Source organism: Chiloscyllium plagiosum, unplaced genomic scaffold, assembly GCF_037043375.1.
Source record: "Chiloscyllium plagiosum isolate Xiang-an unplaced genomic scaffold, Cpla_swu_hap1 HiC_scaffold_42, whole genome shotgun sequence".
NCBI lineage: Eukaryota > Metazoa > Chordata > Chondrichthyes > Orectolobiformes > Hemiscylliidae > Chiloscyllium > Chiloscyllium plagiosum.
In genome coordinates this window covers 4,670,911-4,695,520 of record NW_028270180.1, presented here as the reverse complement: position 1 = coordinate 4,695,520, position 24,610 = coordinate 4,670,911, and the positions used below count along the sequence as shown (strand labels likewise).

The window sequence follows — 24,610 nt, the reverse complement described above, 5'->3', positions numbered from 1 at the left end:
AGAGAATGGCCACTTGGGTAAGGGAGGAGGAGCAAATGACAGACGTGAACTCTATCCAGGCTGAAGTAATCAAAAATTTGTCAACCTTTACTTTAAATATATTCATGGAGGGAGTTTCCTCTGGGGCAGAGAATTGTAAAGAGTCATCACCCTTTGAGTTCTCATCTCAATGCTAAATTACATTTCTTTTAGTTTAAAATTGTGCCACCAGTTCTAGACTTCCCAACCAGGGGGAACGCGTTACCTGCATCTATACTGTCTGTCCATTTTAAGTATTTTGTAAGTTGCAATGAGATCATCTCTTTCTTTGTAATGTTGAAGAATACAGGCCCAGTTTGTCCAGTATCTGTTCAGTAATGCCATCTAATTAACAGTAATGCAAACCTTAGATTCATGAGTGATTTTATTGTACAAATTAATTTTCCTGTTTAGGGTTATTTAAGGAGTCCACATGACTAACCCTGTACAGAAAGTTGCCTTCCTGGTCATAAAATTCACAACCCTTTTGTACAACTTCAATATGGTTTTCAGACCCACTTGCAATGAACATCTGCAAATCCTCATCAGTCTCTGGAAGACCCAGTAATTGTTCCCCATCAGATGTACTGCTGCTGGTTTCATTGTATTCTTCCCTCTCCACACAATCAACCACCTTTCTTCCAGACCTGACCTCCTTCATATCAGCACTGCTTTGAGATTGGAGCTTCTTGGAGACACTCTGTTGGACAAGATCCATTCTGCCAGTTTTCTCTCCAGTGGTTTTGTGCATTTTACTATTTAAGTCAGATTGTGCAGGATGGATTACTATGTCCGAAGAGAGTCTGGGCTGGATGGTGTCATCTGTGATCGGTTTAGATTCGATCACTGCTTTTACATTCAGAGAACTGGCAGTCAGTTGCTTTGCCCTCTGTGGGAGAGTCAGAGTCTGTCCTTTAACATTTGCATCTTGCTTCATCATCCTCTTCAATGAAGGGGTGAACTTGCTTCTCAGCACTCTCAGGACAACATCTTCACTCACTGAAAATCCCTCTGCCAGCTGTGACACACTCCACTCCTCTGGGGACTTTGCTCTCAAAAACCTGAAACATGTTAGAAATCAAATTAATTTAAAAATCAATCTAATCCAGGGACCCAAGAAATTTTCTGGGGACCTGGACTGGAATTCTATCATGGCAGATGGTGGAATTTGAATTAAATAAAGTCTGGAATTAAGAGTCTAATAATGACCATGAAACAATTGTCAATTGTCAGAAAAATCCATCTGGTTCATTAAGTCCTTTAGGTAAAGAAATCTATTGTCTTTACCTGGTCTGGCCTATTTGTGAGTCCAGACCTACAGCAATGTGGTTGATTCTTAACTCCCTTCTGGGTAATCAGGGACAGGTAATAAATGCTGGCCTGGCCAAAGATACCCAAATCCTACAAATGAAGATAATCTATAATTCTGCCATATTGATCACAACCCAAGAAAATGTATGCCCAGCTATTGAATCTCACGAGGCATTGCAGCTCAACTGAGCTCATACTCAATGGCTACGTAAAACTCAGCTGTTTCCTATCTTGCTGGCTCAGAACACTGAATCCAACTCAGCCATGTCCACACTGATGAGGGTTTCTGGGCAAGCCCTGCTCATTACAGTAACTAGTAGGGTGTTGATATTTTAGTTGTCAGGAAGCCTCTCCACTCTCCTGCTGCTCGTTTCAGTGGAAATTCAAGACTAACAAGCAACAGTCACAATCACAGTGAACAGTCCTGGCTTTAACTCTTACCTCATCTGCTGCATTGCTTGTGTCGTTAGGGTCCGTGGGGGAGGACCAGAAAGACCCAACTCTGCCTGAATTCTCCGATACTTAATGGCTTTCTGTTTCCGCTTCTCAGCTCTGCATGTGAGATGTGGAACAGAACAATAATTTCCAAAACCTACTTTGACAATTCAAAGAGCACCTTTGCTGATTATTACTAATGCAGCATACAACGGATAACTGAAGTTATTCAAATGTTTGAACATTTTTGTTTGTATGGTTACCACTTATCAAATGTATCTTGTTAACCAATTCTACAGTAGTTAGTTTAAGTTAATTCCTGTGATGTGGTACTTAAAGTTAACTAATATGGCAATAGTTAGTATGAGTTTATTAATAATGTAATAGTTAACTAATAATGTAGTAGCCAGTATGAGTTAACGTGGCAGTTAATGAGAGCTAACAAATGCTGTAGTAGTGATGATTTGGAGATGCCAGTGTTGGACTAGGGTGGACAAAGTTAAAACGTAGATTTCGCTGCTCCTCGGATGCTGCCTGAACTGCTGTGCTCTTCCAGCACCACTGATCCAGAATCTGGTTTCCAACATCTGCAGTCATTGTTTTTACCAACACCAGGTTATAGGCCAACAGGCTTATTTGGCGGCACTAGCTTTCGAAGCATTAGTGCATTATCTGAGCTGAGATGGCACCTATTGTTAAAAGGTATCTTAAAAATGTAACTTTTTATAAGTTCTGGCATTTATATATGAAGGAACTGAAACTACCATGATTATAAAAGATGAAAAACTCAAGCTAAATTTGTTTAACGTTACATTCCATGACACTGCAATCCCATTAGTATCTTGTCCTCCACAACCACCTGATGAAGCTGGTGCTTCCCAATTAAACCTGTTGGACTATAACCTGGTGTTGTGGGATTTATAACTCGATAGCAGTGAGTATGAGCTGATGTGGTCGTTAGTGAATTTGTTAATCAGCTGGTAGTTACTGAGTTAACTAACGCTGCGGGAGTTAACTCTCAGTATGAGTCAATGCGGTGGTTAGTCTGGGTTAATGTGGTAGTTACTGAGAGTTAATGAATGAACCGCTTTCACCTGATTATTTCCTCCAACTCCTTCCCCTCGGCCTCGGCCTCAGGCTCAGAGCCGGCCCCGGGCTCTCCGCCGCCTCTGGAGCCCCGCAGGGAGCGGGCGGCCTGGGCCGGGACCTGAGCCTGAGCCCGCGCCCGGGGCAGGAGGCGGAGGATCCCCCGAGCCACCACCGAGACCCACATGAAGCTCCGCCGGATCCGGAAACCGCCACAATCCCGTCCGGGCGGAAACGGCAGTCGCTGAGGAATCGTTCCGCCTTTCACTTGGCCCTAGTCAGAGAACTGCAGCTGACACTTGACCCAGTTGACTTGGAGACATTTCAAATTTATAGATATTTATAATCAGACTGTTAAGAGGCGTTCTGGCACGCCCTGGAGAAGTTAGGACTTGACTCCACACCTCCTGACTTAGAGACAGGGACACTACCACTCCACCACAAGAGCCCTGCCAATTCATTCATTCATTTGTCTCCATTCTTCCTGCTCTGAAAGTGCTGGTTCTGGCGAGGGACAGAAACTCACCCAAGTAGCCATCAGTATCTGTACAATATTGGACCATGTATTCCAACAAAACTCCTTGTCCTGATTATCCAAAGACAAGAGAATTGCATTTATTTAGCACTTATAATCACCACTGGACATCCCAAAGCGCCTCAGTTTAATGAACTACTTGTGAAATGTTGTAGGAAAAGCTATAGCGATTGTATCAATGGGAAGCTCCCTAATGTGAAACAAATACAGAAATTGCTGGAGAAACCCAGCAATTCTGTCAGCATCTGGGGAGAGAAAATAGTTAACATTTCATGCCCAGTGACCCTTCTTCAGAAACCCACAATATGATCATGACTAGATAAAGATGCTGATTTGGGATAAATGTAGGACACATCCCTTGCTCTTTTACCTGCACCATGGTATTTTAAAAATTTCATTCTAGGCAGAGAGTTGTCGGGGTAGCTTATCTCACCCAAAAGATTTAGGATGACCAGATTTCCCAGTTTGGCCAAACAGTCTCTGCCCAGAAGGTAAAATAAGTAAAACTTGAGAATGACACACATTGGCTGGACCTGTCTTGCATACATCCAGTACAACTGGCATATTAATTTCTAAATATTACTGTGTAACCTTTTGGGTCATTTTTCCCTCTGGACAGCTTTTCATATAATGCTTCTTTGTCTTGATAATTATCTAGAAATTATTCTCATGTTCAATGCAGTTCTGACCCATTCCTTTTTGTGATCTTTGTGAAATTTTGTCCTCTGTTTTGTATGCACCCACCAAATTGCATTGCATGCAGCAAACCTGTATTCCTTCTTCCCCTCCTGCCTACTTGATGTGTCCAAGATATTTGTTGCCACCTGTTTGGCACCTACACCTCCTTTGCTGAGTTGCCTTTTAAATGATTTGAGGAATTAGGTCACCAACTCTGGCTGGACATATTCTGCATGTTGTCTTGACATGAACCCCCTTCTGTAATTGGCCATCAACATGTCATACATTGGGAGTCCCAAGGCTTTTCAATGTTTTGACTTTTGAAAATTTGGTCACTTGCTTAGTACTGCACTGGACTGCTAAACTGGAATTTTGTGATTAAGCCTGGGATAAGGTCAGGAGCTTCAACACAAAAACCTAGTGACTTAGTGAGAGCCATGGACAACACCATATCCATGAATATGCAATTCCAGCAACTTATTTAATTCTTTACCATCACTTGGTGCTGAAGCCAATCACATCTGTCAGGCCCCTGGTCAGTTAACGTGGCAGAAACTTGTTTCAGGAATGAGAAACTCAGTTATGAGGGCAGATTTAAAAATTGGGGCTGTTCATCTTCGAGAGAAGAAAGCTGAGAGAAGATTTGATAGAAGGTTTTAAAACCATGAGCGGGTTGGACAGAGTAGACAGGGAGAAGCTGTTGCTGCTCATTAAAGAGAAAAGGATGAGAGGGCAGAGATTTAAAGTGATGTGCAAAAGAAGCAAGCGTTACGGAGGAAAAAATGTTTTCACACAGCAAGTGGTTTGAGTATTGAGTGCACTGCCTGGAGATGTAATCAAGTCCAGTTCAAGTGAGGCTTTCAAGAGGGCGATGATTGATTATTTCGTTCAAAACAGTATTCAGAGATACAGGGAAAGGGCAGCGGATTGGCAGTACGTAATAGAACTGATGCAGGCATAAGGGCCAAATGGCCTCCTCCTGCATCGTACCGATTCTGTGTCTGTCAGAATACCCTCAGGCATTGAACCTTCTTTTATAAGGTCACAAATTTCAATGCATTTTGGAACTCTTCATTGTGAATTTTAGGTTCTCAAAGTCTCACTGTAACTTAATATTATACTAATCTCTGGCTTAATATTATACTAGATGAAAATGTAACTAACATTACACTGCCATGCTGAGTCTATTCTGATTTGCTGCAGAGAACATTGTTTTGGATGTAATGTTAATGCTTTTAGTTTGAAAAGACCAATTGTACTTTTCAAACAGCAGCAGGGTGTTTTGCAGGGAGCTGTGGCCAGCATTTCTGTCTCAAACTATTACCAAAAAATGTTTAGCCAGCCATTTATCACACTTGTGGCACCTTTTAGCTGCAATGTTTATAAACACAATGACCTTAAGTGTCCAAATATTAATTCATCTTAAAATACTTTGAGATATTGATGCTTTGCAAGCATCTTTTATGGTTTCTCCAATACAAACACATAACCTAATGGCCAAACAAAAACCTGCATGGTTTAGTTTAAGGAAAGAATTATACAAGACTTTCCACAAAGGTCTGAAAGCTCTTCACAGCCAATAATTTTGAAGATTAGTCAAACGCAGGTATGCAATATTCAATTTGCAGATCACATAGATGTTGGGGAGTTAGGGGGCAGCATTAACATCCAGATAATTTATCTTCTTTGCTTGATGGACAACTATTGGCCTGAACAACGACAGGAACAAAGCTTCTTTGAATCGTACTGTGGGATCTCTTACATCCACCTGGGAGAGGTCATTCTGCACTTGTTGTTCCATATGATGGCAAATTCTAATGTGCACCTCCCCAACAATGCAGTTGGGATGTTTTTCTCAAGTCTCTGGCTGACACCATATTATCCACTATTTGTAGACCACTTTTCTTTCTACCTTGTTTCTCAATATAGATGCCGTGATCCATAGGCTTTTAGGTTTTTGATTGCAATCTGTTTGACAACGGGTATATGACTGAATTGGCTAAACTTCTCATCCTACTCTTTTCATGTTGTAAAGTAACAAAGAGAATATTATTCAAAGGCTGACGATATTCCAAATACCAATAGAACCAAACTCCTCAATGTTATATTTTCTGAGCAAGCTGTGTCTGCCAAGATTCCAGAGGCAACCATATATTGCCACATGTTAGAACATCAGAGTGACAGACCTTGGAACATTGTACACTTTATCCTTTATTGCCTTCAAGAGTAGCGTCAATGGGCAGAAAGTGAATTTTAGTTCTGAAGTGAATGTCTGCTGTGGGAAATCCAATTATTTTTCTCTTCTCCTGAGGATGTGTGTATAGGTATATGTTTGGGTTATTTAGAGAGATAAACATTCATTCTTTCATACGACCTACTATATATATTACCAGTTATAGTACCTTCACTAAATAAGTGTTGTTTTGACAATAAACCAATAATTTAATTTTTATAAGATACCTGTTTAGTAGATGTTTTAGTTAAAACCTGATATGGAAAAGGTATTTAATTTAATTAGTCACCTCAATAACTGGGAAAGGTATTTTATCGATGGTGTGACTCATGGAATAGTGGGATAAGACTGATGGCGCATTCCTCCAGCTTCCGTCATGACACACAAGAATAATTTTATCTTTGCATGATTACAGGTTTCAAACTCAAAAAAAAGAGAATTAAGGTGCTTTCAATAATTTATGTGGAGCTTTGCTGTGCAAACTGTTTCCAAAAATCTAAAAATTAACTTAACAAAGTTACAACGTTCATATGACAATTTCCAATTCCTGGGAACCATGAAATGATTACAGATAACAGCAGGAAGGGTTTCATCTGCACCACGATGCTGTTGGTCTTGTATAGTTTCAAAGTGGCTCATGAAGAAATCAGTACACACAAAGAATGCAACGTAGATATCAATGACTGCAGAGTCCAGAAAACTGCACCCTATCAGCATCTTTGACATTTTTCTTTAACAACATACTGTCAGTTTTTTTGAAGATTTGGGTTATGAATGTGGTGTCAATTTCAGCTTCCAGTGGCTGAAATGAATATTTCAGGTGAGATACAGCATATGGCATGAGGGTAAAATGAAGTGATTTGTTGCAAATTCTATTTTTAGAAGCTTTTTTTAAAAGCAAAATGTCAGAGTTCCCTGTGGAATATGCAGGGAAAACAATCTTAAAAGCTTCAGTATAACTGTTGGCATTGAACTAAAACTTCCACAGGTTCTGCCCAATGATATGTTTTGAACCTTGAGTCAGTATTGCATCACCTACTGTAAAAGGGTAGTTTTCCCCATTTCTGATTGAACACGATCTTGAGATGCTGTGAGAACATTCTCTCACTAGTCTACATGGAAACTGGGTCGAAATTACTCATGCAAATGGGGAAATAATAAAAGTAAATAAAAAGCAGGAAAGGCTTTGCTTTTCTCCACATGTTGTGCTTGTTTTCTGTGCGCACTTGGCCATTTAATTATATTTATTTAATTTAACCTCAGTGAAGGGATAAAAACATCAGACCTGAGTTCAACTGTAAGAAAGGGAAGACTGACATTCAGGCAGTCAATTTAGAAAGAACATCATTGTCTTCCCTCGATGAAAGACCTGGAATCACTACAACAAGGGAAGGAGAAACAAAAAATTCCCAGAATGTGAAGGCAGGACATTACGCCCACCGAGTTCACACTGACCCTCCAAAGAGTTTCCTACCCAAACCCACCCATCCTTGTAGCCCTGCATTTCCCATGGCTAACCCACCTAGCTGCACATTCCTGGAGACTTTGGGCAATTTACCATGGTCATTCCAAGTAATCTACACATCTTTGGACTATAGGAGGAAACCGGTGCACCTAGAGGAAACCCAGTAGACACGGGGAGAATGTGCAAACTCCACACAGACAGTCACCAAAGGCTGGAATTGAACTTGGCACTCTAAGATAACAGAGGTAAAAACAATGACTGCAGATGCTGGAAACCAGATTCTGGATCAGTGGTGCTGGAAGAGCACAGCAATTCAGGCAGGATTTCGAAGCTCCTCGGATGCTGCCTGAATTGCTGTGCTCTTCCAGCACCACTGATCCAGACTCTAAGATAACAGTGCTAACCATTGAGTAGACTAAGTATGTTCTACAAAACTTGGAGTGGACTGGTGGGAATTGACAGAAACAAGTAGCTGGTCCTCTCCAGTAATGACAAAACACCAGGCAGCTGCCCATGTAAACAACAAAGACCATTTGTTCCAAAGAAAGTGTATCTTCACAAGGACAACCCCCATGTTGGACAAGCTGTCAAAGGAAATAGTTCCAGCCCCAACTTTGGAAATCCTGAAGACCCATTTACAGGTTATGTCCATTTCAAAGTTTCTCATCATCTGGATGATCATTTCAGTGGGTCATGCTCAATTTAGCTGGTGCTACCCACAGAAATGTTGGCAGAAAATAGATATTAGTCTGTGACGCTGCAACTAAAGCAGATAAAAAGAGGTGGTGGCCAGATTTTCAATGCAGGGTCAGGAATCCAACACTCTGATGAAATCTGTGCTCTGACCCCATATCCAAGTTGCGTCATTCTCATGGCGCTACTTCTGAAATGCAAATAGCTTCTTTGATCAGGAACTGAGTTTGGTGCTCAGTACGTCAGAGGCTGAGGGGTGTAAAATCATGAGGGCTGGGATAAGGTAATTAGACAAGGTCTTTTCCCTGGGGTGGGGTAGCCCAGAACTAGAGGGCATAGGTTTAGGGTGGGAGGGGAAAAATTTAAAATAGACCTAATGTTTTCATGCATAGGGTGTGTGTATATGGAATGAGTTGCCAGAGGAAGTGGTGGAGGCTGGTACAATTACAACATTGAAAAGGCATCTGGATGGATATATTAATAGGAAGGGTTTAGAGGGATATGGACCAAGTGCAACAAATGGGACTAGATTAGGTTAGGATATTTGGTCAGTATGGATGAGTTGGACCGAAGGAGTTGTTTCCATGCTGTACATCGTTATGACTCTCAGTGGCTTTGAGCTGCTGCAGAAGGTGGGATTGCCTCTCGACTATAAGCGATAGAGGGGTTGCCATGCTGCAAACTGCCTCTTGCCTTGCTGATGACAGCAGGCAGCTCCTTTGGGGGAACAGAGCCACAGACAAGATGGGTAGGAGCAGTGCTCATAGTGCTACGGCATAAATTTTAAAACCAATGGTGTGTAGTTTACCATGATCTCATGATGAACCCAACTAATGTGCACAAGACTGTTCGGGCTTTCCAGAAAAAGACAGTCACAAACAAAGAAGTTCTTAACGATCTCCTGACAGGGGCATGAACTGGCAGTGACTACATCTCCTGCTCCTTCCCCACCAGCCAATCCTTTGAAAATCTGAAACTGTCCTGGAGCCACCAGGATCCCAAAACAACCTCCACGGCCTTGATTTTTAATTCCTGCCCACTCCAAGTCCTGGGCACTTTCAGAACCTGGCAAAAGATGTTCCAAAGTTTGAGGCCCAGGAAAGGTAAAGAGTGACAGTAATGGGAAAGACTTTTGGGATAGTTAGTTTTCAGGAGCAAGGTACACCTTGTGCTACAGAATATTTAGGCTGCAAAGAGGAACTCACAACCAACAACCTCTATTTATAAAGGACTTTTAATGTAACAATACTGCACCATGTGGCTTCCCAGAAATATCATAAAGAATCAATGTGCTTTAATCAGAGTAAAAAAAATCGGAACAGCAGTATCTATAGAAACAAGAAAAGGCTATTCAGCCTGTCAAATTCCACTATTCAGTTAAGATCTTTTAGTGGGTGGGTAAATGGAGCTGAATTCACAAGAAGATCAGCCATGATCTTATTGAATGGCAGAGCAGGCTCAAGGAGCCAGATGATAGATTAGAGAGGCGCTGGAAAAGCATAGTAGATCAGGCAGCATCTGAGGAGCAGGAAAATTGGGCAAAACGTCTTTTTTCCTGCTCCTCGGATGCTGCCTGACCTGCAGTGCTTTTCCAGCACCACATCTCCAGCATCTGCTATCCTCACTTATACTTCAAGGAGCCAGATGACCTACTCCTGCTCCAAGTTCTTATGGTCTCATCATGGCTGATTGGTATCAGAACTTCATCCACTTGCCTTGGATCTGTTATCCTCACAGGCAGTCGAAAGCAGTTTTAGCAGGTGCATATCTCACATCAGAACATATTACATTTCATCATTTTAACTTTTATTGGTAAATTTATGCTGGGGCCAACAACTGAGATCAGCTAACTCAACACAGGCAAGAATCAAACTGCAACCGTTGAATGGAACTTTAATGGTTTTGCTGTTACATTGATGACAATACAACTTCAGGGACAGAGAAAGGTAAAGTAACTGGATCAATCTAATAGCTTGCTTACAGCTGTGTAAGAGTTTCAGTTATTGTAGGAGGGATATAATTATGTATTGCTAAAATAGGCAACCTATATGAAGAAGAAATACTTTAGCAAGACAATGTTAAAAAAAAATATCATTTTCATTTATTTGGATAATTTGTCCAACCCTTAGAAAAGAGTTTGTGCATGAACATTCCTCAATCTTTGGCAAACCATCCATCTTCCCTACCCCACCGTGGATTGTACAATGGAACCTGTTCAGACCCAGTTCAGTGTCTCCAGTATCCTGCTGCCAACATGAAATGCGTTTGTCTCTCTTCTCAGTTCATGCTTAGGTTCCTTTTATTTTTCCCCACCTCTTCCCACCCTGGGGAGAAGGAGTTTAAAAGCATAGACTTCACCAGGTGGTGAAAATGTTCTCCAGCTCGAAGAGTTGGAAGGGGAATCCAGCAATCCGCTTCTCGAAATTAGTTCAGCCGTCTAACAAGGAAGAATTGGTGAAATTTGTTACTAACTGCTCTGTTGAAAGCACTACCCCCAACTGGGGCACAATTCCATGGACGCTAACCCCAGGTGGTCATTCTGCTATAGCCTGATAATCTTTGTGTTCTGCCCTTGAGCATCACTCAATGAACCTTGACTTTGACCTTTCCTTAATTTCTGCTATAAAGATGTTTTCTATTTTTACCATAATTGCTTTTCTTTTCCATCATTATTTCAGCTGAATGAACAGTGGCCTTACTTCTCAATAATTCTCTTCATCCTCATGCATGCTGTGAGCAGTAACTTAGAAATAAAATTTTATTAATGTTTGCCTTTGTAGATAACCCAAATATTTGGCATCTTATTCCCATATTCCCCTCTTTGCACAATTTCTTTTGTTCCTAAAAAAACCTCCAATTTATGATCTGTGTAAGATTAGTTATGGAGTTAACCAATATGCCTGCTACAAAAATTATGCTATTTTCCTAAAGCTACCCTTGTTTTGTAATTTGGAACTCCTTGTCAATTTCCAGACCGTTTGGTCCCACCAAGCTGTATAATGTGATCAGCACTGCCTGGGTGTTCTGACATCAAATATAGGATCACTACCAATATTAAATACATTATAAACCCAATCCCAGTTAAAAGCAGAGTTGCAGGACATCCTGCAGCAACTGCCATTTTTAAACCAAAAGGTTTGTAAACAGGCAATAGTCACTTGGAAGAATTTTAGATTTACCTGTTGATATTGGACTGGAATAAGCTCAGTATATTTGCTCGTCTTGTTAAGTGAGCTCGTTGATTGATGGGGGCCCGAGCTGACACCACAGTCAGCCCATGGCTCGGAGGGTTGATGACATTCATCTTCATGTTCCACATATTGGAGCCACTGCCTGTGGTGCTCATTCGTGCTGCACTCATTGGGATGTTGAGGCTGGTTTCACAGTCTGATGGCATGCTCTTGCTTTGGGACCCTTTTGACTCCGTCAGGGAGTTTTCTGTACAGAAACACATTGCAGTCAATGGATTCCGTTCTCACCCTCCCTGCCCATCAATCCCCTTGCCCCTGTTGTACCCTGGCTGCCCTTCAGTGAAAGACTACCAATATGTTTTTTACTTAACTTTTATTTCTAACAGACAGATCAGTAATGTATACAGAATTGGTGTTCTCCAAAAGCATGTCATATTTTCCTCACTGAAGATGATAACATTGGATGTATTTCAGTATCGAGGACACTTTACTGTAAAGATAGGAACATATAAGTAAGTGAGCTGGGTGGATAATATTGAGTTTAAAGTTATTAAGATTGAAACATAACGGATTTAAAACCGGAATTTCACCACATTGATGTGTAGTGTAAGAACTGGGAATTACTGCAATATAAATGGTAACATAATACAATAATGGGCTACATCAAAGGTTGTTTCTAACAAAGCTATGGCCTGGAGAAGGCAATGATAGGAAGTAAAAGTATGATGTGAAAAGCCATGATTTATCCTTCCTGGTTTGCAATCAGGTCAAATAACTGATTGGCCAAAAAATATCAGATGATGTGTCCAAAAGAAAACAGGTCAGAAAGAAAATGGTGCATGAAAGTTACAAGATTTTCACTCAGCCAGAAAGGCATTTAACTTATATCAGCATCCAGTGTGTAAATGTAAATTGAGAAGCCATTTTCACAGCTCCTTATTAAATCTGCACAGGTCAGCTTACAATGAGAGGCTGATGTGCACTACGTTCAATGAGTCTTTAAAATCAATGTTATAATTGCAACAGATAAAGTGAATCCACAGATATGCTAGAGACTTCAGCTTTTAGAATCTGTTAAAAGGGTGAAAAACAGCCACATCTAGTACCTTGCTAAAATGTCCTTCCTTTGTGCATGTCTAGGCAGCAAGTATTGGCAACAAAGTCTGCCCTTGTTCTGGTTTAATGACCAAACACTTGCACTTGTCAACAGGGGTCACTAGGATGACATCTGGAGCAGGATGTTTCCTTTCGTAATCCAATTCCCTTTCCGGGGGAAAAAGTGAAGACCTTGGGACTTATTTCCTTGGAGAGGTGATCTGATAGAAGTTGTCAAAATCATGAGGGCTCTGGACAGAGTGGATAGGGAGAAACTGTTCCCTCTCATAAAAGGATTAAGAACTAGAGGGTGTGGTTTTAAAACGTTTTACAAAAGAGGCAAATGTAAGGTAAGAAAAAATGATTTCACGCAGCAAGTAATTTAATGCACTGCCCTGATGTCTGGTGGAGGCAGGTTCAGTTCAGGCATTCAAGGGGCATTGGATGATTATTTAAACAGAAACAATGTGCAGTGCTATGGGGAAAGGCAGGAGATTGTCACTAAGTTAAAATGCTTAGACAGCCAATGCATACACAAACGGCCCGCTTCTGCACCATGAAATTCTGTGATTTTAACACCCCAGCTGGGATTACCGCAGACAGGAACTGTCTGACCTTCGTAATTTAATTGCTATTAATAGACATAGAAAGTAGGAAGAGTGTGCACCACAGCAAACTTGGGGCTTAGAATGAAGTTAAGAAGTATTGGCAGTAGTATTATTGTATACTATTCATTTACCTGTTTCATGTTCAATATTTGTTCTCTAGTAGCTGAGCTGTGATCTGACAATGTAATGAATTTCGCTAAGCCAGAGTTCAATGGAAAGGGCTCTCTCTTTGAACGCTTACCTATTTATTGGGTGGAAAGAGGCACATCAGGGCCACTTATAACAGCAGCTTCTTGCACTGAATCCAAGGACCATATTCAAAAATATAACACAGTTACAGGGTAGTGATTGAGAGCAGGCTGCACCATTAGTGATTTCTGGCTAACAGGGCAACACTCCACATTCCTACCAGCACTGCCGCTAAAAACAGCTAAATCAATGCTGGCAGATTGTACCCAGGGACCTGGTAAGGATGACTGTAACTTACATCACACAGTGTACTCTCTCACCAAGATACTGCCTGGGGATGTTGAAACAAAAGTGCACTCTGCATATAACCTAGTCTGAAACAGATAACACAATTGCACACTTAACACTCCACACACACATAGAAACAAAGACACATTGAGAATAACAGATCATTTTCTTACCGGGGTTTAGTTTGGCACTTGGTGAACGAGGATAAGTCATTCGTAACTCTGAAGATCCTGTAGTTCTTGACGTGACAACAGTTTCAAATGACATTTGTATAGGGTTTCCTGCCGTCCATGTCAGACCCCTGCGGATGGGATAGCGATGGTTAAAGCGCTGAAGGGGGAGTCCAATTCCCAGACTGGGATTTCCCTTTTGACCGACGTGAATTGGAGCCTGGCCTCTAGGACTCAGCAGTGTGGACCAGTTAATGGTAGATGGGTTGAGGATCCCCAGCTCGGACGCAGTATTCCTTTCGAAAGAGGATAAGGGACCAATATATGTCAATCCTTCCATCTCCTGGAAGGGTCTATATGAGGTTTGGTAAACCAATGACTAGAAAGTTAAAGAAATATAGAAGATGAGTGATGACAAGACACAAACACAAGCTAGAAGAACCTTATGCTAAACCTCGGCTATCCATATATATCCTGGTTATATGTACACACCTAGGCTTTAATCATGTTTTCTTGTCTGATTGCCTCACCATGAGAGTGCTAACTCAGACTGATATACAGTTCAAGATATACTTGCTGAGACAGAAGGACTGCGCATGAGGAGAATCGAGACCATTGGGATAGAGCAGGAAAGTAAGGTTGGTGCAGAAAATCAGCTGTGATTTTTATTGAATGGTGGAAGAAGCTTGAGGGGCTGCTTTCATTCCTATTTAATATGGTCTTGTGACTCACCACTAATTTGTCCAAGTCACTGTAACAGTGAGAATCACATTTATTTAAGCACCGAAGGGGTCAAGGTACATCCAATTATATGGTCTGATAATATGTGAGACACAGGAATTGTGACGAATTCGATACATTTTTCAAACACCTGCACAGGCATAATGAGACAAATGGCCTTCTTCTGTCCTGTAAGGTTCTATTCCATATTAAAATGTACAGATAGCTGCTCAAACAGGAAATTCAGCACCAGGCAGTGTAGGGAGCTGATACGGTTTTTGCTGGTCAGTCTCCTGTCTGAGCCTTGGTTGTTCCAGTCTGCAGCTGCACCCATTTTCAGCTTACAATCATAAAAACATTACAGCACAGTAGGCCATTTAGTCCATCTAAACTTGATGTTTCTCTGAAAAATTAACTTTGCTACACAAAAGGGGTAGGAGTGGACAATATAGCCGCTCGAGTCTGTTCCATCATTCAAAAAGATCATTTCTGATTGTCTACATTAACCCCACCTTCCAGACTTCTCTCATTAACTCTAAGTTTCCTTTGTGCCCAAACTATCCATTCCAACAGGAACATATTGAATTATATATTCTTACACTTTTACGGTCATGGTCCATTTGAAACATTGAGAATCCTTGGGTAGATTCATGCCACCAATCCTTCTTATTGGTATTGCTCTGAGCTACTGACACAATTTGAGAAATCATACCCATAAGGAGATTTGGCAGAAGGTAGGCCCAATATTGAAAATAGTAATGATAGCGAGTTACATTACAGCTAAAATACATGATGGTCTATTGTGAGATATCACACTCAACTCAAAAACAAATACATAATATAGTTAGCATATTGCAACACTTGGACACACATTAGTAACTCATTAGAAAACTGGTTAGTTCCTCCTAGGAAGTCTTTTATTTTCTTAAGAGCAGAGTTTATCTCATGATATCGATTCACCCTTTCAGGTACTAACTGTCTAATACTATATCTTCCCCAAGCTCTTTTTTTGCTTCATAAAATTCTTTATGCGACTGTTTCAAATAAGTAGGTTTACCACTACCACATCTCCTCCCTAAATTTGTGACTTTATAAATGGCTGGTGACTTGTTTGGTTTGAAAGTCTGCTGTTTGATGATGAATAATTCATAGAAATACTAATGAGTTGCTCAATTAAAACCTTTGCAGACGACATCCTCTGGTACTGATGCCACTGTGGAAGGTTTTCATTTCTTTGGAGGATCTTTAGTTTGAGTCATGCCAGAGAAGACAGTTGTGATTGTGAAAGCAGTAATCTTCTCCATTTGACATAAAAATGTGCTCTCGCCATTGTTTATTTTATTCTTGTACTTATGGTTTTGGCTAACAATGTTATTTTACCAGATTCAATCAAAGAGAGTAGAAATGACTGTGTTGCTTTGGTACTGGTTCTTCAAAACAGATTGGCTAAATGAAGATCTACAACAAACTTTGGCAAGTGTGGTGTCAGGGATATCCAACATTACATTGTGAAGATTTATTCCATGGTTGGAAGATGACTGGATAATTCCTCCAAACCTGAGCAGTCAATAACATCTTCTGATCTCTCAATCATGAAGAGTTGTCCTACATCAAAGTAATTAATCTCAAGACGTGCCTACTTTATCTTGGGATTGGTGAACATTCTCCTGAGCCCTATGAAGTACTCCTCCTGTTGAGCGGAGTTATGTTGATCACTGGTATTTAGTTTCTGAGCTAGTTGAGGTTTCAAGAAAGCATTACTGCTTAGAAGTGAGAAGTGCTGTTTTCTAATACTGGTTTCGGTATTTTCAGAGCACTCTCAGCACTCCTTTGATTTTAAGCACTGCTCTGTCTGCATTTTACAGTTCTCTGTCAGTTGGTTATAATTTAATTCTCTTCAACCAAAGGATTTTTTTTCAGATAATACAGTAATATTTGCTCTTATGTTCAGATGAAATTTGTTGGATGACCATTAACCAAATTATTTCTATTATAGCTGGTTCAAATGAATCACTTATCATTCCCAGGAAAGGTTGAATGATATTTTCCAAAGATGGAATATCATAATATGTTTTCTGATGAAGAAATTTCTTAGTTTGCTGGGTTTTCTTCCAAAGATACTTGTTGTAAAAGGAGTTAAACACCTGTAAAAGAGCATTTAATTTTTTTTTTTAACTTTTGCACATTCTCTGGAAATGTCCCATTTCTTACAAAAGTTGCAATAGCATGTTAAAGCGGGATATTGTTTCTGCTTATGTAGTTTATTTTTAGATCTCCCACCTGGAACAATAACCAAGCATCAAAGGATTCAAAGATGTTTTATATTGGACCACTTCCTTTTGGCTGTATTCTTCTATTAAATCTTTCCATCTCCATCATACATTGGGTACTGATGTAAATTAATTTTTAAATGTTGTTACAATATTACCAAAGTTACCTTCTCTTACATTCTATCATTTTAAGGCATGAGCTGCTACTGAACCTACAGAATGATCAAATGTGTTCACTTGTTAAAATGTTAAGATCATTAAAAGCTTTCAAATGGAGGAATACTTTTTTTTAAAGTATCTTGGCCCAGAATATTTTTCTCAAATGTAAGAATGTTCATCATTCCTCTAAATTGCTTTGGGTGCTTGATATCAACGACCGAATCACAGGTTTAATATTCAGATCTTCTCCCTTGTAGTTCATAAATGGCTCTCTGTAGTTTACATAAGCTTTTCCAGTTGGAGTCGTTATTTCTGGCTATTTTGATCTTCTGTCAGCAGATTTAATAGTGCTATCAGTGCTGCTGTTTTAAAAAACTGCTGGCTGCTACATTCACAGAAACTGATGGGCCCTACGTGGTTTGGAACTGCTAAATATTTAATGACACCCTTACAGTTTTCTGACTGGATTTTATTCTTCTTTCATCTCCTCAGATGGCTTTTTTGGAACTGAAGATTTCCTCAGGCCAGCATTATCTGACAAAAACTGCACCGCTGTTCACCATCATGTATTGTCACAAATGTGTCCTCCTGAACCATCTGAAATACTTTGTGTCAATTCACTGTTACCAAACTTTCTTAGTCTAAGTTACTGATACTGTGTAGGGAGAGTGCCCACACACAGTTTTCAGCAGAAATTAGGCTCCAATCTTAATAAACAGCAAAAAATGTATTTCTTGGCACTTAATGGCTAGTTACATTGCATCTAAGAAACATAATGGTGCCTTATGAGACACCACATTCAGCTTAAGAATAAATACATATTAAGCCAGTTACTGTAACCTACATTAGCAACACTTGACCATACATTAGCAATCCATTAGAAAACTGGCTAGTTTGACACAGGAACAGTCCTTTATACTTTGACTGGCAGAACTTATCTCATGATGTCTACTCACCATTGACTGCCTTGTATAAGACAGGACCCTCATGTTGAAGGAAACCAGTCAAACGAAAGCAAGCATTGCTAACATGTTTAAGCATAGCTAGGATATATACAAGTGGTTGTAGTTTTATTTGGTAATCCTGCCAATATTTTCTCTTCAGATGCTTATCTAACTTACTCTTCCAAGTCATGATTAAATCTGCCTTCACCTCACACTTGGGCATGTATTCCAGATCTCACTGTGCAAAGAGGTTTTTCCTTATATTGCCTTTGGTTCTTCAATATTTATTAGGGGTTTACAAGATCATGAGGGAGCTGGACAGAGCAGTTGGAGAAACTGTTCCTACCCATACAATGATCATGAAACAGTCATGACAGATTCAAAGTGATTTGCAAAAACCTTTTCACACAATGAATGATTGAAGTCTGCCATGCATTTCCTGATAATGTGGTAGTGGCAGGTGTAATCGAGGTATTATTTAAATAGAAATAATGTGCAGGGAACTGGGAAAAGGCATGGAAAAAAACTGTTCTGAGGAAGTGTCACCGGACCAGAAATGTTAATTCTGATTTCTCTTCACAGATGCTGCCAGATCTGCTGAACTTTTCTAGCAACTTCTGTTTATGTTTCTGATGTACACCATCCAGTTCTTTCAGTTTTTAGTTAGCAACAGCACATTGATTAATGTCAGAGAAAAATTCAGATATATCCACAGGAGTTATTTTTATTATCCACTATGAGTTTGACAGAAGATCTGTGGGAACATACACCATCCCACCCACATTGAGGAGTGTTTCTGAAATTACAACGGGTGATCGGGACAATTTCTGCAGAGATTTAGCCCATGTCTCTCCAATACAAACTGTCCATTCAGAAAATCAATCCAATTTAGGTTGACCATGAAGGGAAAAGCTAATTCATCAGAATAAGCACTTCTTAAACAAATAAGTATTTTTTTCTGAAGTATGCTTATACGTGTAGTGCATATAGCAAAATCCCACAAAGAGCAATTGAGATAAATCACCAGATAGTCTGTCTTGATTAACTTTAATGTTAAAAGACAGACCAAATTTATTTTTAGTTCATGTTCTTCTGCAGCACTTCCTCCAACGTTTCTTAGAATGTGTTGCATCTTGCAGGAATATAGTTCCATAGACACTGGTTGCCCTGCAAATTCTCTCCAAAGTGAGCATTGCAACCATATGAAACTAGACAGTGTGTTGACCAGACTGAACATCACAGCCAAGTTCAACTCACCTCAAGGTCGCATACTTTGCATAGTGATGTGGATAAAATTAGCCTTGGTTTGGCTTTTGGTTTTAAGCTAACCAACAGGTGCGACAAGGGGCCTGCAACATTGCCCCTACCATAAGCAAACGCAACATAGATTGGGGATTGCAATTTGGTCTAGCTGAGTATCATGCTGGCTCTAGTGCATCAAACCTCAAGAGAGCAATGGTTATAAATAGACACAAAATTATTAAGGGCATAGATAGGGTTGACTGGAGGAAACAATGACCATGGGCATAGATTTAAGGTAAAGAGCAGGAGATTTCAAGGGACTGTGAAGAAAAATGTTTTCACCCAGCAGAGGGTGGTGGGAATCTGGAACTCACTATCTGTAAAGGTAGTGGTGGAGCCAGGTATTCTTATAAATTAGAGAATTATTTAGATGTCCACTTGCCATGCCAAGGCATACAAGGCTATGGTCAAGTGCTGGAAAATAGGGTTAGAATAGTTAGGTGTTTGTTTTTCATGCACTGGCTCAAAAGAGATGCTCTAACCTTTAAAACTGAGATGCAAAGTAATTTATTTTGTCAGAGGATAGTGAATATCTGGAATTCTGTACCCCAGAGATGTGAAGGGTAGATCACTGAAAGTAAAGGAAAGAGCTGGGTAGACAGAATTTTGAGATAAGTGCTATGAGGAGGTGGAATGAAAGATGAGTTAAGACTTGGGAACAAACAGCTAGAACCTTATGGAATGGCAGAGCAGGCTGGAGAGGGTTGAATGTCTTACTCCTGCTCTCAATTCTTATATTCTAATGTACTTATGTTCTCTGTGATTCCCGAGGCAGACAGTTTAAATGTTTTGTGTGCCTATAATCTAGATTTAATTGAGTTATGCAGTATAGAAAGAGGCCATTCTGTCTGTTAGCGTGCCAGCCCTTTGAAAGAGCTAGCCAAATAACTGCATAGTTAATATGACAAGTAATTAAGATTAGAAGTGAAACTGACAATGACTAGATCTACAAAGCTTTTAGGAGAATTTATGTGGTGCAGTAGTAATGTCCCTACCTCCAGACTACAAGGTTCAAATCCCAACTCCTCCAGAGAAGTGTAATAACTGGTCAGAAAAGGCCGATTAAAAAATACCTATAAAACTCTTCGAAAGATCTTATGGCAAGGTGGTAGTACCTGTACCACTTGGCTAGGAGGCCCAGGGTCAAGTTCCACCTGTTTCAAGAGTGAGTTTTAACAGGTTGATAAAAATATCTATACAAAGAGAAAAGAGAGTTTTGTGGAGCAATGATAACACGTCACAACATGCCTGAACAGTTGGCTTAAAAATCAGTCCATACTTTGTAAAAAATCTTTTCTCGAATGTTTGTCCTGAAAAAAGTAGTCTACAGTAGCTGATCTCATTAGCATGAGAAGGAGATATTGTGTTTCTTTCAGAGTGTGAAACTGATTAGGAGTATTGTTTTGTGTAAAAGTTTGTGGGTGGTTTTGTGCCATAGTGACTGTGTACTTAGAAGGCACAGAGGATCAACTAGGTCTCGAGGTAGGTTATATCATTTGTGAATAGATTGGTTAAAAATAATGATGAATGGGTGAACAGGGTCTTGTGGTTTAGGGATTATGTTCCACCTCAAGATGGTGATGCCATGGAAGTGTGTCATAACATGTCCAAACAGATAGTTAAAATTAATTAAAGAGGGGGAGCAGCTGTGACTTGGTGTGAGAGAGCTGGTAGATTGCTATAGGGACAAAGGGCTTTCTTCTGTGCTTTAGTCAATCTTAGTTTCGATGTGAACATCCTGGTTTGACTGCATAGAACATACTTCCCACTCGTTACCCAACCTCTTTTGACTATTCTTTTGCTTCCCCTTTTATCTGGCAGGTATATTAAGGTTACTGCTCTGTCACTCCTCTGGTTTGAGTTTCACGACAGTCAGATTGCTAAAATATAGGAATCTTGTGTGATATAGTACAAAAAGTGTTTAAGAGCAAAATGTTTAGGGACACTGGGTAGTGATGTGGGGCATGCATTTAAAGTAACAGGATAAAAATTTGTTGTCCAACATAAAATCAGTCTTCATGTTGTTCACAGTTAGGACCAAAGAAGAAGAACATGGGCATCTTCATCTTAGAACATAGAAAAAGTACAGCACAGAACAGGTCCATAGCCCACGATATTGTGCCAAGATTTAATCCTAATGTAAAATATAGTAACTTAACCTACGCACCCTTCAACTCACTGCTGTCCACGTGCATGTCCAGCAGTCGCTTAAGTGACCCCATTTGTCTTGAAGGACAAACAAAAGTTGGTAGAAGCCCACAGCAGAAAACTGTCCCCAATTTGTTGTACTGTACTGTGCTGTACTAAGTCATAAATAATTTTCAGAGAGGTCAGTGGCTGTCCAACATGGGGAACGCAATTTAAGATTGTGGTTCAGTCACAAATCAGTTGAGGAAGCTTTCTTCTGTATTTCAATAATGTCACATTTAATGGATGTAGGTTCATTTCCAGACATTTCATCATCCTACTAGGTAATATCTTCAGCAGGCCTCAGGCAAAGCACTGCTGAAAATTCCTGCTTTCTATTTATATGTTTGGATTGCTATAAATAGAAAGCAGGAATTTTCAGTAGTGCTTTACCTGGAGGCCCACAGAAGATGTTAGCTAGTAGGATGACGAAACATCTGGAAATGAACCTTCCAGCTCAGCAAGCAAACCTACATCCAAAACCTCAACCTGAGCTACAAATCTTCTCAGAACTCGCTGCCACATTTAATGTAGGAGTGCTTGCTGCTGACATCAGTGTGCCTAAAATGAATTTCCCTGCACTCATTCAAAATTTGCCCAAAATTCACAACAAATAAAATCTTTGCAGAAGAAACCTGCTAGAACATGCTTAACAGTTTACAATTTTTCCAGAGATCACAGGAATATAACTTATAAACGCAGGAATGGAAGTGAGAACAAAATCATTCTATGTAAAATAAATGAATGTTTAACTAAATCACGGGAAGGAATGTGTCAGAGGGTGGGGTTAGTAATGTTTGACATCCTCCTCTTTTCTCTTAAATAATTAATCTGGATGGTCAATGCCAAATTACATTGCTCACGTATGAGAGCTGTACAGATGATGATGATCTGGAACCAGCACAAACTATTCTAGGGCAGTGATAGAGCTCTAAGCTTCTGACCTATGCAATATTTCTGATATTGCTCAGTAGTGGTTAACTGGATATCATTATTGCCTAATAATTCAAAGGCTGCAGATTCAAATCCCAGTCCATGACGGCGAACTCAACTTAGACTGAGTGTTGCAGTGCTGGAGATGAGCAAGAAGCATTAAACCGAGGCATTTGCCTGCTTCCTCAGATAGGCATGAAAGTTCTCAGACCATTTTTTGAATCTGAACAACGGAGTTCTTCTTTGGATACTTATTCATTAAACAAAAATAAACATTTTTTAAAAATCACATCAAAATGTTAATTTATCTCATTGCTGTTTGTGGGAGCTTGTTGTACATAAATTAACTCCTGCAATTCCTACTTTACAACAATGACTACACTTTGAAAGCACTTCAATAGTTTTAAAGATCTTCGGAATTTGAAAGATGCTATACAAATGCAAGTTGATTGGTTCTTCCTTGATCCAGTGGCAGAAGGTGTGCCGGAAATCACATTGGGTGAGGGCAGGATCAGCTTGATCTCTGACTCACTCACAACTTAGGGAGGGATCATTTTAATTCAACTTGTTATGCAGAAATCCCTCAGAAGGTTTAAAACGCTGCCCAATACCCATCTCCACTGGTTTTTGACAGGGAGCAGATTAAACCGGGCATAAAGCCAGTGGTGCGCCCAATTCATCGGGAATTAGGTTAAGACCGCATGCTCTGTCGTCTAGCTTCACAGATAGAATGCAGACAGTCAGCACCCCTTATGTATATTATTACAAACATCAAACAAGTCATTTTCAAATTTTATGCTCCCAGTGGGCAGCTTCATCTGCTGGAAACGCAGTCCCACGCACTTCACCACGCGCCCCTGAATTTCCAATCCCAAATTCCTGGTGGGCAAGGCTCTCCCACAAGAGTGCAAAGTTGAAGGATAACCAATTAACTCTTTCACACTGTGCAACTCACTTTATTCTGGCTAGGAGCACATGGAGGAGCAGTTTGAACACTGCAGTTAACACCTGGAGTGTTTTGCAATATGCGGTAAACTTGCTCGATAACACCCAGAGCTCGGAGGAGGTTCTCCCGCTGCAGTAGCCCACTGAGTCGCTGCAGCTCCTCCTCTTCAATAATATCCAACGGTTTCATGATGTCTATGGTATCCTGTAAAACGTGCAACAACAACAACAAAGAAAACTATTAGAAAAGGCCAAATGGACAACAAAGTTCTGGAATTTATGTGGAGAAAAGTTTTTAATAACCGCCAGACTTACAGCTGTTAATGGGTGGTCAGACAGTGAATGGCATTCAGGTGCTAATTTCAGTCACTGACCTTGCCCTCTGGGGATTTAGGTCCAGCAGTGCAATCCGTTTCACTATCACAGAGAGGGAAAGCCAGCCCGCATCCTCATTTTTAATCAGCATTCATTAATTCCTGCCAGAAAGTTTCTGCATAGACATTAAGTGAAGACCAAGCTTGAAAAGGCCTTCAACACTCACGTTAAGAACAGCCAGAATGTATATCTCAAAAGGTCCACTAACAGTATGGAGCTGTACCCCAACTTCAAAAAGCAAGCAACTATAAGAGAAAGGAGATTGAGCCCAAATCCTGCAACATTTACACACCTTTAGGACAACTAACATCTCAAGGTATGCTGAGTGGAAGTGTTGACCAAAACATGATCAAAGAGATAGCTTGAGGACTCATTTATAGGTAGGGGAGAAAGTAGCAAAAGTCATTTAGAAATATAGGAAGAAATGAATATAGAGAGCCACCATTTAAAAATCAAAGGATGGCCAGTTAAGGAGGTAGTAGAATTAAGTATGAGCATGGAGGAATTTTTTTTAAAAGGAGAGAGAGATTTTGATTCCATTGTGTTAGGTTGATTGGCAAGCTAGATTTACTGAATCAAGGATAGAAGCATTGGTGATAAGAGTTCTGGAAGAATTCGAGCCAAAGTTTTGACACGAAGTAGGGTGAAAGTAGCGACGATCATCTCTTGCCTAAGCATGGATTACCTGAAGCAACTGTCTGAATGTAATTCCTTTGACATTCTTAGCTTCTGACTAAAGCAAATTTTATAGCATAGTTTTAAAGAGGATTGATCACAGAT

General features: G+C 40.1%; 2 protein-coding genes across 3 annotated transcripts in view; both read right to left on the bottom strand.

Annotated features, from left to right (window-relative positions):
* Positions 1-385: 385 nt before the first annotated feature.
* ngrn (neugrin, neurite outgrowth associated) lies at positions 386-3,037 on the bottom strand. The gene is made up of 3 exons (XM_043680120.2): positions 2,859-3,037; positions 1,771-1,881; positions 386-1,079 (listed from the first exon to the last, which is right to left on the bottom strand). The coding sequence occupies exons 1-3, from the start codon at positions 3,035-3,037 to the stop codon at positions 416-418; spliced, it is 954 nt and encodes a 317-aa protein (XP_043536055.2). The 3' UTR covers positions 386-415.
* Positions 3,038-10,204: 7,167 nt separating this feature from the next.
* The window catches only part of LOC122542565 (tubulin polyglutamylase ttll6-like), a 56,367-nt gene continuing 41,961 nt past the window's right edge, over positions 10,205-24,610 (bottom strand). For both annotated transcript variants that reach the window (XM_043680456.2, XM_043680461.2), the window contains 4 exons: positions 23,466-23,660; positions 13,999-14,374; positions 11,634-11,892; positions 10,205-10,891 (listed from right to left, as the gene is read on the bottom strand). In XM_043680456.2, the coding sequence (XP_043536391.1) occupies positions 10,879-10,891; positions 11,634-11,892; positions 13,999-14,374; positions 23,466-23,660 (843 nt within the window). In that variant the 3' untranslated portion in view covers positions 10,205-10,878. The remainder of the gene's footprint in view (positions 10,892-11,633; positions 11,893-13,998; positions 14,375-23,465; positions 23,661-24,610) is intronic.